Genomic DNA, 13,334 nt, shown 5'->3' on the forward strand with positions numbered 1-13,334 from the left:
TCTCAACACCCCTCAAGACAACAGTATGGGAAAATGTCAGGTTTGCAAGGTTGACTAGTACTTCACAAAGCCCATTTGAACCAGGAAAGAGGAAAGAGTTCACGCAAAGAAGATTTGCAAACTCCACCTCAACACCTCTGAAGCAATAAAGCTGAGAACACTCTTGTAAGGCTACAGGTGTAATTGCTACCACCAGATGAAAGTTTTATCCAGCTCTCCACTAGAATCCATTTAAGAAAGTTTATCCTTAAGATACTTTGATCTAAGCTTACTGGGCTGCTCTGCTCACTTTTCTAAGACTTCAGCAGTTCACAAACACTGTTCACCTTTTTGGTTTGTCTCCTGTTACCAAATAAATTAGTTATACAACTTTTTCAAGGTTAAAATAATTTAAAAATATGCCATGTTTAGCATTTGATAACCACATTCCACTCTGTTCTATTGCAAGGCTGCAATACTTTAAAGGATTAACAATAAGGATTTATTACACTTCCCAAAACATCTTCTGACCAGGGAAAACATATACCTTCTCTGGTGGCAAGACACAGTACACTGTTCTACATTACAAGTTGTATAAACCTTTGACACTGACAGCCAAGGCCAACTCCAGTAGCAGAGACAGAACTGCAGTAGGAAATGGTGTTTACCTGCTCATGAGAAGTACTGGAAGTATAGTGGCATGCTTGTTGCATGGCCAGAGACCATTCAGGAAGCAGATGCAATATTAGGGTGACATTTACTTGCTGAGTGTCTTAATGAGAAGACTACCAAACCCAGGAAGATAAAACAGAGAGACTGTTTGAGATTTAATCCTAGCCTTGAATGCATACAAAACCTGTTCCCCATTCCGTCAGTGCTATTTCCTCACACGTAGGTACAGCGCGACCACAAGCTGACACTTGTTCTAAAAGAACAGACACACAAACATGGGAAAGTACCTCAGGGTGGGGATTGCCATTTGTTGAACTTCTCCCTTGCCAGTGAGGCTTGGACCAATATACCGCTCTTCTGCTGGTTACCCACCTCACCCCGCAGCTCCTCTCAGACTTACTGGCCTCGTGTACACAACTTCAAGCCATGCAGCCCCTTTTCTTTCTGTAGTTCTTCTTTTACATCATTTTTTCCTCAAAGTGTAATTTCTCAGTGTAGCAGCAGTGGAACACAAATCTTAAAAGAAAGTGCGACACTGTCCTACCGTAAAATTAGAAAAGAAGTCACAATTTAAGCATTTCAAACTTGGCGCTCTCCTTACTTCTTCACATCTGGTATTACATACAGGATTTTGCCGAAACCCTTCTTACGAACTCACTATTCTGCTTCCTACACAAATACAAACTTTGAATCCTACCTTCACTTCCCTACCTCAAAATTTTAAATACCTCACTGTTAAAATAAACAAACAAACAAGTTACTCATTTTTCCAAGACAAATAGCCCATCTGTTTATTCCAGTCAGTGTGAAGTGTTAAAGAATATGTAGCAGTTACCTAATGCTGCAAGCCACAATATTCACATCCTAAACACTTGACTTCCAAGCACAAAGAAAGAAGCAGAAGGTATAAAGTATGCACCTAAAGCAGCATGATATCTTCTAATTTTGCTATGCAGAAAAGAACATACCCTTTTTAGAAGTTGTACACCATCACCTTATACAGCAAGTGCTAAAGGAATAGAATAAACAATTACATTATACAAATCATCTGCATCTAAAGTGCTGAATGCATTGCAATACTATAATACCAGCCCTTATCCCAGAACAAAATCTCTTAGGCATAGTCTTACCATCAGCAAATTCACAAGGCTCACTTTAATGAAAATTATATCTGAGAACATAATTTGGCTCTTAATCCAAGGATATAATTTAGCCCTTAAGTATACAACTGAGAAAAATATCATTAAGCTCAGTACTTGTATTTCCTTCATGTTCCTACGCTACTAATTTAAACTGTCCCAGAATTAGGCATGGGCATAACTGCTGACCACATTTAGCCCAACAGGTGTACTAGGTCTTACCACAGACCTCCCTGCCTCAGCACACCATCTCAACAGTGGGTGGCCAGGGGAATGTACAAGAACAAAGCTAGTATGCAGTGATACCTCCCCAGAGTGCTGGGGCTTAAAGCCATCCAAGGCTCAGGGACTTGCTCAGTCAAAGGTGGTGTATTTGAATTTGGAAGAAGAAGAAGAAAATATAGATTAGACAATCCAGCTCCTTCTAGATGAACACCTCTTTCTGCAGAAAAACTGAATGAATAAGTACAAAGCACATAAATTCTGATATAAAGTTTAATTTTTAACTATGTAAAAAAGTCTGTAATTGCAGTTTCTGTGCACTGGTGTTTATCTGTACATGTTTTCTGTACACATTCGTGATGTTAGCTTTAAAAATATGACTTGTGATTACATTAAAGGTTTACAGTATTGTATGACTAAAAAATTGAAGGGATCCAAAGAGCACTTACCTAATTTGGGTATCATGTATTGCATACCAATCACATCATTCCTTGATCAAGCCTTAAAAAGCAAACTCTGCAAATCATGTTAAGCCATAATATTGACAGGTGAAGGCACATTCATAATAGTAGAACTGAGTGTGGTTGGACACTGTTACTTATTTACAAAGGTACCAAAGGCTGTCGTACATTCTCATGGAGTAAAGCAACAGTCATCTGCAAATTCTAGATTTTTAGATTTGCCTCTCTTAATGTATCATATATTAAAAAACCCCAAACCTAACACCACCACCAAGCAAACCTTACTATGTAAGAACAATGCTTCTTCTACCTCTCTATGCAGTTATGACACACTGAATCTACCATGGAAACTGCACACTGGCTAATCCTTCTTTCTTTGGATAGAAGTAAGAGAAGATTGAAGGGATAGAAAAGCAGAAGAAATGGGGTAACATGTACTGATACATGTGTCAATAAACAACAGCTTGAACTCTGGAGCTAGGGCACCACAGAGCATGAGTTTTGTAGAAGTCTGACTGACCTACCACAGAAATCAGATTTTTTTTCTGCTTTCGGCATGACCTTTGGAGGGGGGCAAGGGAAGTAAATAAAGACTATCAAGATCTCTGTTTACCTGGACAAGAGTTTAGGAATAGCAAACATCAACCACATGCAAGTTTCTACAATCACACTGTGTCCTGAAAAAAAGATATGCTTTAATTTTTGCCCATCTCCCAAAGAGGGATGTAAATCTCAAGTATAAAATTTCAATACAAATGGAATGAGTTGCAATAATTTCATTTTCTATTTTGTCTAATGCATCCATTCAAGACTGCACTTACTATATCTTCAGGGCTTCGTAGTTTTCCTGTTTATTTTAATAACAGTAGGTTCATGCCTAGAGCTCCATGTACTGAGATAAAGAGATCAAGGCACCTACACCAAAACCCACTATGCATCATGTGAATCATAGTCTTTCTTGGTCTGTTATCATATTTGCCATTCAGACACATACACTGGTAGCAGCCCACTGTACTGTGAAAATTTGAGCTGACTGTAGAGGTAGAGGTGCAGGTGAAAACACACTAAGACAGCAGTCTTTTAATCAAATTCCTATTGTAGCCAGTTCCAAATTTTTCTGTTTAAATGAATGTGATTCTACTGTCTTCCATTGATCAAAAATAAACACGGCATACAGAAGATAGAGCCAGAAAGGAAGGAAAAGGGGGAGAGCATGACAAAGAGGTAAGAAACATAGATATATAAACCATATGTACAGCCTTTACCCAAGGCTTTCTATCTTCAATTACAGCAAGCAAAACAGTACCAGTCACCAATAGGAAAAGGCCTAATATGAGCATACAAATTACAGGGAGTTTGTTGAGTAACTAAAGGTTAGAGGTGAACAACTAACTGCGTCTCAGAGTACTTACACATCTTCTCTCCTATGGGAGGTGGAATATGATGCTTCTGCAAGGCCTCCATGTTTCATTCAAAACACACTGTTTTATCCAAAACCAATGCTGAAGCTGACCCGGCCCTTGAGTGACACAGGCTAAAGTACGCTCACGCAAGCAGCTCAAATTGCAAAGATGAAGACTAGCAGCAAAGCAATGATTAGCAGCTGAGAAAAGTTAGGAGTGTAAGATCTTCCTTGGTATGTCTGCAGTCAGAAAGGGGCCTATTTCTAACTCATCTGAAGCGCCAGAGTGCAAATGTAAATTAAGTATTAAAGTAAGCTCGTTGGAAAAAACAAACAAAAAAACCCAACAAAAATGTTGCATGGTGCACAGTCACAGGCTTCTTTCAATATTTCTCATGTTAAAACATCAGAAGAAAAAGCTATTTCTTACAACAAAAGTCTTACTTTGTGGATGTGTGAAGTAAACTTGAATAGGTAGTATTTCAAGGTAGCAGTGCTACCAGGAAATACTGCCTGCTCCAAATAACAACCCAAGTATCAAGTCTTTGCGTTACTCCATGTTTTACGCGATCCTGCACAGTCTTGAAAATTAAATATTGAGGGGACAGCGAACAGTGATCAGCAGGCTATCAATACAACTGTAGCCAGAAACAACATGGCAGACTCCTGCGAAAAGTAACCTGCGCTTTTATGCTGAGTTTATGAACTCCATTTATGCTGTGTTGCCAATACACAATTTCTAAGCAATCATTGGAAAAAGTAACACCAAGTTAGTGAAATTGAACTCTTCTGTACTTAAAGGAGGAACACATATGAAATTTCTTTCACAAGAACTGCCCAGTCACAAACCTACTATTCCTCTTGCACGGCAGGGTACTGCACTTGCTTAGGTCTCACACATTTACTCTGCTTCCTCCCACACTGTTGTCCCCCTCACTAGCCTACTGATTTATTTTCTACTCTGTATCTCAGTGTCTCCTTTCTCTGTACAATTAACTCCAGAAATTGTTACCTCTCTCATTCTGCCAAGCATATCTTATCTAATATTCCTAAAAAACCAAACATATTAAGTAAACAAAGGATATGTTACAGTAAAAGGTGTATCAAAGAAATGGGCAAAAGGGAAACAGAAGCATTTCTGTTCAACTGGGACAATAAAGACTGCAGATCCAATTTTCTACAAAATGACCTTAATCAAATGCTTGGGATTTCACAGCATAACTAAATTAGCAGTTCTCAGTAAAGCCTGTAAGGATGACATATCCAAGACATTTCAGTAACTGCCAAAATATGCTACTTCTAAATATTTATTAAGCATTTGCATAACATCTGATATGGCTTTAATTTCAAATTTATTAAAAAAACACACACACACAATCATGTTATACAAGAACCAGACGTATCCTATAAGAACTATAAGAAATAACAGCTTACTACGGTTTCCAATGGAAAAGCAGAAAGTTTCCCATGGCTTGTTTTCTTTTAGGCAAGGAAGGAAAGTAACCTAATTCATCTAATGTAAAGAAACAATATCACTTTGGCTAAATACAAGCAAACACAACTTCTGCCAATGTTGCTGTCTTACCAATAAATATTTGTCATCTTCGACTCACCCCACTTCCCTCCTAAATTAGTCACCATCTGCTTAATCTCAACTGAGATCTCCATATTTCCCCTACTGCAAAGACGAATGTTGGGTATAAACACAGCTCTTGGGAGGCAAGGGAATCTTTGCTGCAGGATAACAGGAAAAATGTCTCTACATGGTTACAGTCATTTGCTTTTCACCACTTATTCAGAGTAAAGCAGCAAAAAAGTTCAGGTCATTTCCTGACTGGCACAGCAAGTTATAGCAAGATACATTCTATTAATTTTTAATTGCATTGCTTGCAGACTGAAAGCCCAAAAGGGGAGCGTTCCTTTTTAAAGCATAAAGAAGGTCACTGAAACTGCTTACCTCACTCAGCTCTGCAGGGGAGTCATTTCCATATTTCATAGCAACTCCAGAATTCATGATTAGACTTCTCAGGGCTTGACGATTTCTGCAGATTTTAATGCTTCGAAGCTTTGTTCAACTGATTCAATACTTTCTTCTCCAAAATTTTTCCGTCTTACACATTTTGCTCTAGACAGCCATTTTTACTCCACATTGATAGTTTAAATTAATGATGCAAGATCTTCTAAAAGAGCCAAACTGGTTTTGACTTCAATGACAATCCATTGCTGCAAGAGACTTGTTAATACTGTGAAGTGTTCAGAGAATGCAGGGAAGGAACTGCTTGCCAGGATCCCAGGGCTGTCTTAGTCCGTCTGCAAGTCGTGCTTCATCTCTGCTGTCTGTTTTACACTGCTCTTTTCCACAACTCTGTTTAAGGGCATCTCCCAATGCCGCTTAACGCACTCAGAAAAATTCGGTGAGCTTCATACAAGTTCACAGAGAAATTAAAAGGAGAATGCTGCTACAGTCTTCCGTGTTTGGGGAGGGAGAAGGGGAAAGAGAAGAAAGCTCCCCTCCCTGAGAGAAACCAATGCTGCACTTCACGCTAAGGTTTCTCCTGCCAGTGAGCCTGGAGTTTAAGTGGTTTATGATCAAACACAGCTGTCTTGCTGCTGGCTAAAGGGTGCATGGAAGGGGCGGTACTAAAAGGAGAGTGCAAGTGGGAGGGAGAGAGCTACAGAGAGTTCATTTTGGAATTACAGGCATCTCTCCAGCTTTCTGCATACTAATTACTATACACAAAACTATACAGCTAAGTAACAGGAAATGCCACCTGGATAACAATAAATTGGATTCCTATTTCCCTATTCCCATGTGCAATTAAGTAAGGAAAGTTGGGGCGCTTTAGGGGGTGGGGGTTGTAATGATTTCAAAAGGTCACAGTAAGCCCACAAGCACCATTAGAAAGCTGCAGATTTTACATAACACCCTGACATTTTACAAAGACTTCGGGGAGATGCTACTGGAAGAAGGGGAGAAAAAAGCATTTGCTTTCAACATTCAACTAATAATCTAGAAAAATCCTTAACAAGCTGGATTTGTGGACATGCTGCACCCACTGCAAGAACCAACAACCTCCTTTCCCCTTCCCTCCATCCCCTAAAATACAGTGACAGCCCCACATGCTTTGTGATGCTGGTTTATGATGTACTTTTGCAGTTCGAAGTAGGAAATACCATACTCTGCAGCTGAAATTTACTTGATCATCTTAATACAATGTATTATTAAAGTGTCAACTGAGTTCAGAAAAAAACCCATGAGAAACAGGAATAAATGCTATACAAGCTGTGGCACAATTCTTGCACCCTGGCTAAAACATTTACACGGGAAACAATACTCTCCAAGAGCAACATTTTGAAAATCATCTTGTGGTATTTTTTTTTCTCCTCTGTTAATCACAGATTAATATCAGTATGCAGACATAGGGATAATGCATCCAAATTACAATACAGAAAGTGCATTAAGAACAAGAACCAAGATAAACACATATATATCTCTCTTTGATACTAAAAAGCAGTAGCACTTTCTGGGTCCCTGTCCTTCCTCTGTGTCCAGCATTAGGAACTGCAACTCTCCTCTGGCTCAGGGGGTATGGGGAACACCACAATCTCTTTACAAGACTTTTTACTTTCATCCTCCAGGTCTATTTCCCATCCTTTCCTTTCTCTTTTCTGTATTTTTCCTATTCCCCACTTTGCTTTCTAGTAGTCCATACTTTTGCATTTCCTTTCCTCTTTTCATGCCCACCTTGCATTGCCTCCATTCTTAATTATTGTCCTCCTTGAGAGCATCATCCCTGTCTCACCTTTGCATTCAGTTCTGTCTCTACGTTTAGTGCTTCTCTGTATATTCCTCCTTACTCATCTGCTTTGTTCCCATTTATCGCCCCTCAAATCCCGGCAAGGGGCTGCACTGCTCTCTGCTGGCAGACGGCTGTTGTCTCAGCCACAGCCAGCAGCCCAGTGCCACGCTGGGCAAACTGTACTTTCCCCCTCCCTCCAGTGGGTAGGAAGCCAGGAAGATGCAGAGCCCTCCAGACTGCAGACTGCAGTATGGAACAGTATATCCACGGCAGTTCTGTACGCTGATTTCCTGTGCATTAAAATGTGATTAACAGTGTTTTATACCCAGGAACAAAGGTACTGTATAATGACTTACCTCATCTCTCATACATGAGAAAAAAGAAAACTTCAGTTCAAAAATTCCTGCAGCTGACACAGTACATTTCAAAATGTTTTATCTTTTCCAAGTTACGCTTTCACAAATGGGATGGTGACAAAGTTTGTGTATTTTGCATCACCACCCCTAGCAACTTTTATATTCCTTCTTATAATCTGCTCAGAATCTGCTCTGGTCTGATCTTTGTCCAGTTCTGTCACATGTATCACAAGGACACCAAGACAGGGATGAACCTCAGGATTACTTAAGAATAAAGTTCTAAGGTTTTCCTTTTCTAAAGGAAAGGCCATATTAATTATGACTTCAATATACTGCATTTCCCATACTATATCCCTATACTGCCAAATACTTCCCAGCTGACTATAAACAGGCATTCTGAAATTAAAAGTTTTGATTTGCTTTCCTCACTCACCATTGTTGTCCATTCCTGGAAGACTAGCCATCTGACAGCCCAGAGCACATGGCACTACAGATGCATCCCAAGCATAATGGTGCTTGGAGGACACTTGAGAAACTGAACTAGATCCACGCCGTTCTGTACCTATACACTGCCCAGGATTTTTTTCTGCCTCTTTCCTACTCCATACAGTAACATGGTGGAAAGAGACAGAGATACTGACTGAACAAAGTTTATTTAAAATTTAAAAATTAATAGTAACTCGTGCAAATTGATGAAACAGTTGAACCAAACTCTGATAAAAAGTTATTTTACTTTAACCCCAGCTGACTCCCATTGCAATCTCTGCATGCTTGCACTGAGTGGTACGGGATTACACATTTCTCAGTTGGAAAGCATCAACTGTTACTTTTAACTAACCCATAAGTATTGGCACTGCTTGTTTCAATGTCCTTACAAACTTTGCAGGCATTTCTTTATTGTGGAGGGCTAGCTAAGAATAAATGTAATCAATCTTCTAAAATAGTTACTATTATATCACATTTTTAAAATATTCAGCAGCATCAAGAACATATTCTGAATACCTGAAGATGTAAAACTTGTTCTTCTGTGAAATGTCATACTATCTAGCATCTCTCTGAGTCCATTTGCTAACTGAATGAAAACATTACATTACAAAATTAAATTCCCAGATAGACCTGAACAATTGTCTCCAGGCAGTTCCACCATTTTCAAATACATGTAAGTGACCTAATACAGTAGCAGGGTACTAAGAACTTTGTTGAAGCCGAAGTATATTTTCCCATTGGCTTGTGCCAAAGGCAGGCTGCAAAGAAAACAAAGGAAAATCTCAAGTATGCCAATGTTGCATTGCCAGGAAAAGTACAGAGCGCCCTGTGATCCAGCGAGAGAGAGGTGCCTGTTGGACTCAGTCCCTCTCTGTTTCTGTTTGGCGGCTGACTTTGTTCTCCTTCTCCCTGACCCAGTTCCTTGCCTAGGATAGCGATGCTCCCTTGCCCTCAACCTTGTGCCCGTCTTCTTTTTTAGCCTCTACAGTCAGGGAGGGGGTTGGGACGGGAATGGGAAGATGAATCTCTTAACCTACAGATGTACATTTCTTAGCCCAAGAGGACATGGTCTCAGTGGATGCCTCAGTGTGTACTATGATACAAACAAGAAGGGGGAAACAAGAAGCTGGACGAACCTGACTGTCACCGAGGCTTTCCGAAACTACATCCACCAAACGTGTTCTGTCAAGACAGAGCCACTGGCCTGGGCTTCCACTCAATCTCAGTGCATTCTGATCAATTACTGCTTTCTGTACCTCTAAAGCACTCATGATCCATACCGCTTGTAGGTAAGTGCATTTGCACTGACAGATTCTTCCCAAGATAATTTCAGAATTATCCAGTAACAACCATTAGTGTGGCCAGTTTGCTGATTGTTGATCTAATAATCCTATGGCCACTCTATTCCATTTGTGTGCTCTTATTAAACACCGAAATTCACTGAGGAGTCTACCTTTTGATTGTGTCTGAATAATCATTTAATAAGATTTACTCTATCACCTGGCGTAAAAGATTCTTTTGGGACAAGATACAACTCTCTTGCCCTTGTCACCTTTACTTTTGAAACTGCCACAGAATATGGAAAAAATTAGCACTGTAGTTATTTTACAAGGCTTCTCCCTCATAATATGTCTCAGTAATTACAGTACTCTATTTCTTAACAGTTATTGGAGCAGGTGTGACAATTGCCACATATGAATGTTCCTTCCTTGTTTTGACAGCTGCAGAGTAAAAACTACGGCATAAAAGCAATTATCTATTAAATATGTATGTATCACATATTCTTCAGCATAGCGTGTATCACTTTCTCAGAAGCAGTTTCACTCTGCATACAACATGCACAATTAGCTAGTCACAATTCCAGGATGTATGAAATAAGGCCTTCTTGGTTGGTTCTGTTTAATTAGCTCTGTAATTGAAATGCAACTAATTGAAGTCCACTGAGCATTTACTTTGTGTTTGCTTGTTTCAATATCATCTCTACAGTCAGAGCAGCACCCTGCACAATCCCACACACAAATAAATTACACCTTCAAATATTGCAAATCTACTACATGTAATTCAAGGACAACATGTTTTTGTCCTCACTCTGGCACAAAATACACAGGTGTAGTGCCAAAGTCTAAATTTCCATGGACAAAGTAGTAGCACTCAGAAGGTTAGCATGAAGGCTAAACTTGGAAGCAGAAATTCAATACAGTAGTTGGATAATGTTGCAGAAAATTCTTTATTCAATAGCACTAATGCACTGATTTAAAAGGGAGAGGCTGAAAGGGATGGTAAGTTCTTCTTGATGCAAACTGTTCTCATTAATGCTAGTGAAGGTTATGCACCTAGGCCAAGAGAAAAAATCCGACTAATTTGAAACAATTGCAAGTAACCTTATACTGAAGAATGAAGCACTCTCTCTGAAGAAAACACATGCAAACTTCTCTTCTTTCCTTCAATCACACCATCTCGATTAGTCTAAAACAGATAACATGTCTAGAATAATGTAATTTCCAAATAGCACTTCAATCATCTGTTCTCACCTGTTCACCCTTTCTCAAATAATTAATCCACTTAAAAAGTCATGTCCTTGACCTGACCAGTCTCCTTGGGAGTTCACATTTGATCCCTTTTTCCATCCTCCAGTATTTCATGCCATGAAGCCACTCACCAACCTGTCAAACAGCCACTCTCATTTTCTGTCTTTTCGTCCAAAGTCAACACATTCATTTTGATTCCCTCTGACCCCACAGAGGCTTAGCATCAGCTCAGGACAAGAGAAGGACCAGGGAGTCAACGTGTGCCTGTTATTTGCGTTAGAGACTTGTCTGTGAGGACAACAGGGAGAGACAGTAGCAATTTCTATGCTCCTTTCATGTTGCAGCCACCTAATTATCATCACTGTTCATTTACTCCTTGCTTAAAAACACAAACAACGCCATTCTGTAAACTACAATTCATGGCATGGTACTTCTGCTTGGCTTCCCTTCACTGTCCAGCATTCCCTCAGTTCAGTCATGCATTTCTCCAGTTATTAACCACAAGGTAAATTCACTCATTTCCAGTCCCTACAATCTTGGTAGTCATTCTGATTTAACTTCTCTAGATACAGCCTGTGGTTCTGCATACTTATTTGCACTAAAAATATGACCACTCTTAGTAAAATGCCTGTGGATTAATCCTACCTTTAAGATACCTACTCTTCTACTTCATCAGAACTTCTATTCCCTCATGTTTATCAGTTGTGAACTGAATCTCTTTCAAAAATTCCCACTTTCCTAAGAAAGATTTGCCAGGACTCCCCTGCTAAGTCTCTGCTATTTTTCCCAGTCCCTGATAGTGAGGTTTCCTCATCTACATTCTCTCCTTACTCGTAAACTCTCTCGGTTTTGTATCTTGTCCTTCATACACTCTCATTTCCAGTTCCAGTCCCCACTCCACAGTCATGATCTTGTCTCTGCAAACATTCAGCAACCCAATTCACCAGCTGCCCACTTCTCTTTTACTCTTGAACTCTTCCAAGACATCTATGTGTGGTCAGTCTGTAATTATTTTCCCTAATTATAAGATTTCTCTCCACTCTGACTTCCATTACCACTGGCATATTGAACACACAACTCCCTGACCTGGATCAGTGACCATGTAAGTGCCCACAGTGACACAAAGAAGGCGGAGGGATCCTGGCTGGTGGTTTACATCAGAGCTGTACTTGGACGCTTCACCCCCCACCTAGCCAAGCAGTCCATTTCGCCATCTGTGGTAAAGATCTCTTCTGAATGTTTAACAGATGAACTGATGGATTCTTTCTGACTACATGTATATATATACACACACATATATATACATATTTGTGTATACGTAGTGTGTGTGACCATGTATATATACACACACACACACATATATATATGTGTATACGTAGTGTGTGACGCTTGTACGTATAGTACACATACTTACACAAACAAGTATACACATATATATACACTCATATTATATACATGTGTGTACACACACTTATCTATACAAATGTGTGTACACACACTTATCTATACAAATGTACGTATATATCTATATATATATAAGTATTTGAAAGTTTGGATTCACTGAAATGCTCCATTTGAAACATTTTCAATCAGATGAATTCTGGCAAATGCAAGGCAGGTGTCCAACAGATCCCTACTTCAGGCTCTACAAGACTTTTTGGCTGGCATGAGCATTTAAATAACAAGAGAATCAACTTGACTGAGCACTTATGGGGTTTGGGGAGCTTTCGTTTTGGCAGAAATTAGAACAAAAATTACTTCAACAATGATGTGAGCTGAAATGATATATATAAACCCTCTGGTGAATCCAGCCCCCTAGCTTTCAACCAGATCTATTTTACTATCAACAAATTTAAGATTATTGTAATTGAATTCCTACAGCCCTCATGTGAAGTTTATTTTATTTGCTATCTCCCTTGGATGCATAGTTTAGTGGCTGCTCAATAAGATCAGAAAGTTAGTCTACAGATCACTTCTCAACTCCCTAACTATTTACTATCCAGTAAATATGAGTATTTCTTTGTCTTTCTAAAAGTCTGGGGTTTTTTTCTCTCCCTGGATAGCTAAATATAAAATCCAAGCTCTCTATTCTAACCGCCTGCCTGGTCTATAAAATTCAGGTTTTTTGCCCTTCTAACTGCTTTGCCATGTATCTTTTCAATTTCTCCAGTGACTTTTTCCTATACATCTTCCCACATTTAAGCTTCTCATCATAATCTTCAAGACCGCCTTACCTCTGCCTCACTCATTTCTACTTCAGCCCTCATATCTGTCAGTTTCATTTTACAT

The 13,334-nt window shown here is 39.4% G+C and overlaps 1 protein-coding gene across 3 annotated transcripts in view; it reads right to left on the bottom strand.

Moving 5' to 3' along the window:
* Positions 1-13,334, bottom strand: part of MCC (MCC regulator of WNT signaling pathway) — a 221,928-nt gene that overhangs the window by 158,237 nt on the left and 50,357 nt on the right. The window contains exon 1 of one of the 3 annotated variants that reach the window (XM_072860360.1): positions 5,833-6,448. The exons of the other annotated variants lie outside the window; for them this stretch is intronic. Coding sequence (XP_072716461.1) covers positions 5,833-5,889 — 57 coding nt within the window. The 5' untranslated portion in view covers positions 5,890-6,448. Of the gene's footprint in view, positions 1-5,832; positions 6,449-13,334 lie in introns of those variants that run through there. 3 annotated transcript variants of the gene reach the window in all.

Source organism: Ciconia boyciana, chromosome 4 (assembly GCF_034638445.1).
Source record: "Ciconia boyciana chromosome 4, ASM3463844v1, whole genome shotgun sequence".
Taxonomy (NCBI): Eukaryota; Metazoa; Chordata; class Aves; order Ciconiiformes; family Ciconiidae; genus Ciconia; species Ciconia boyciana.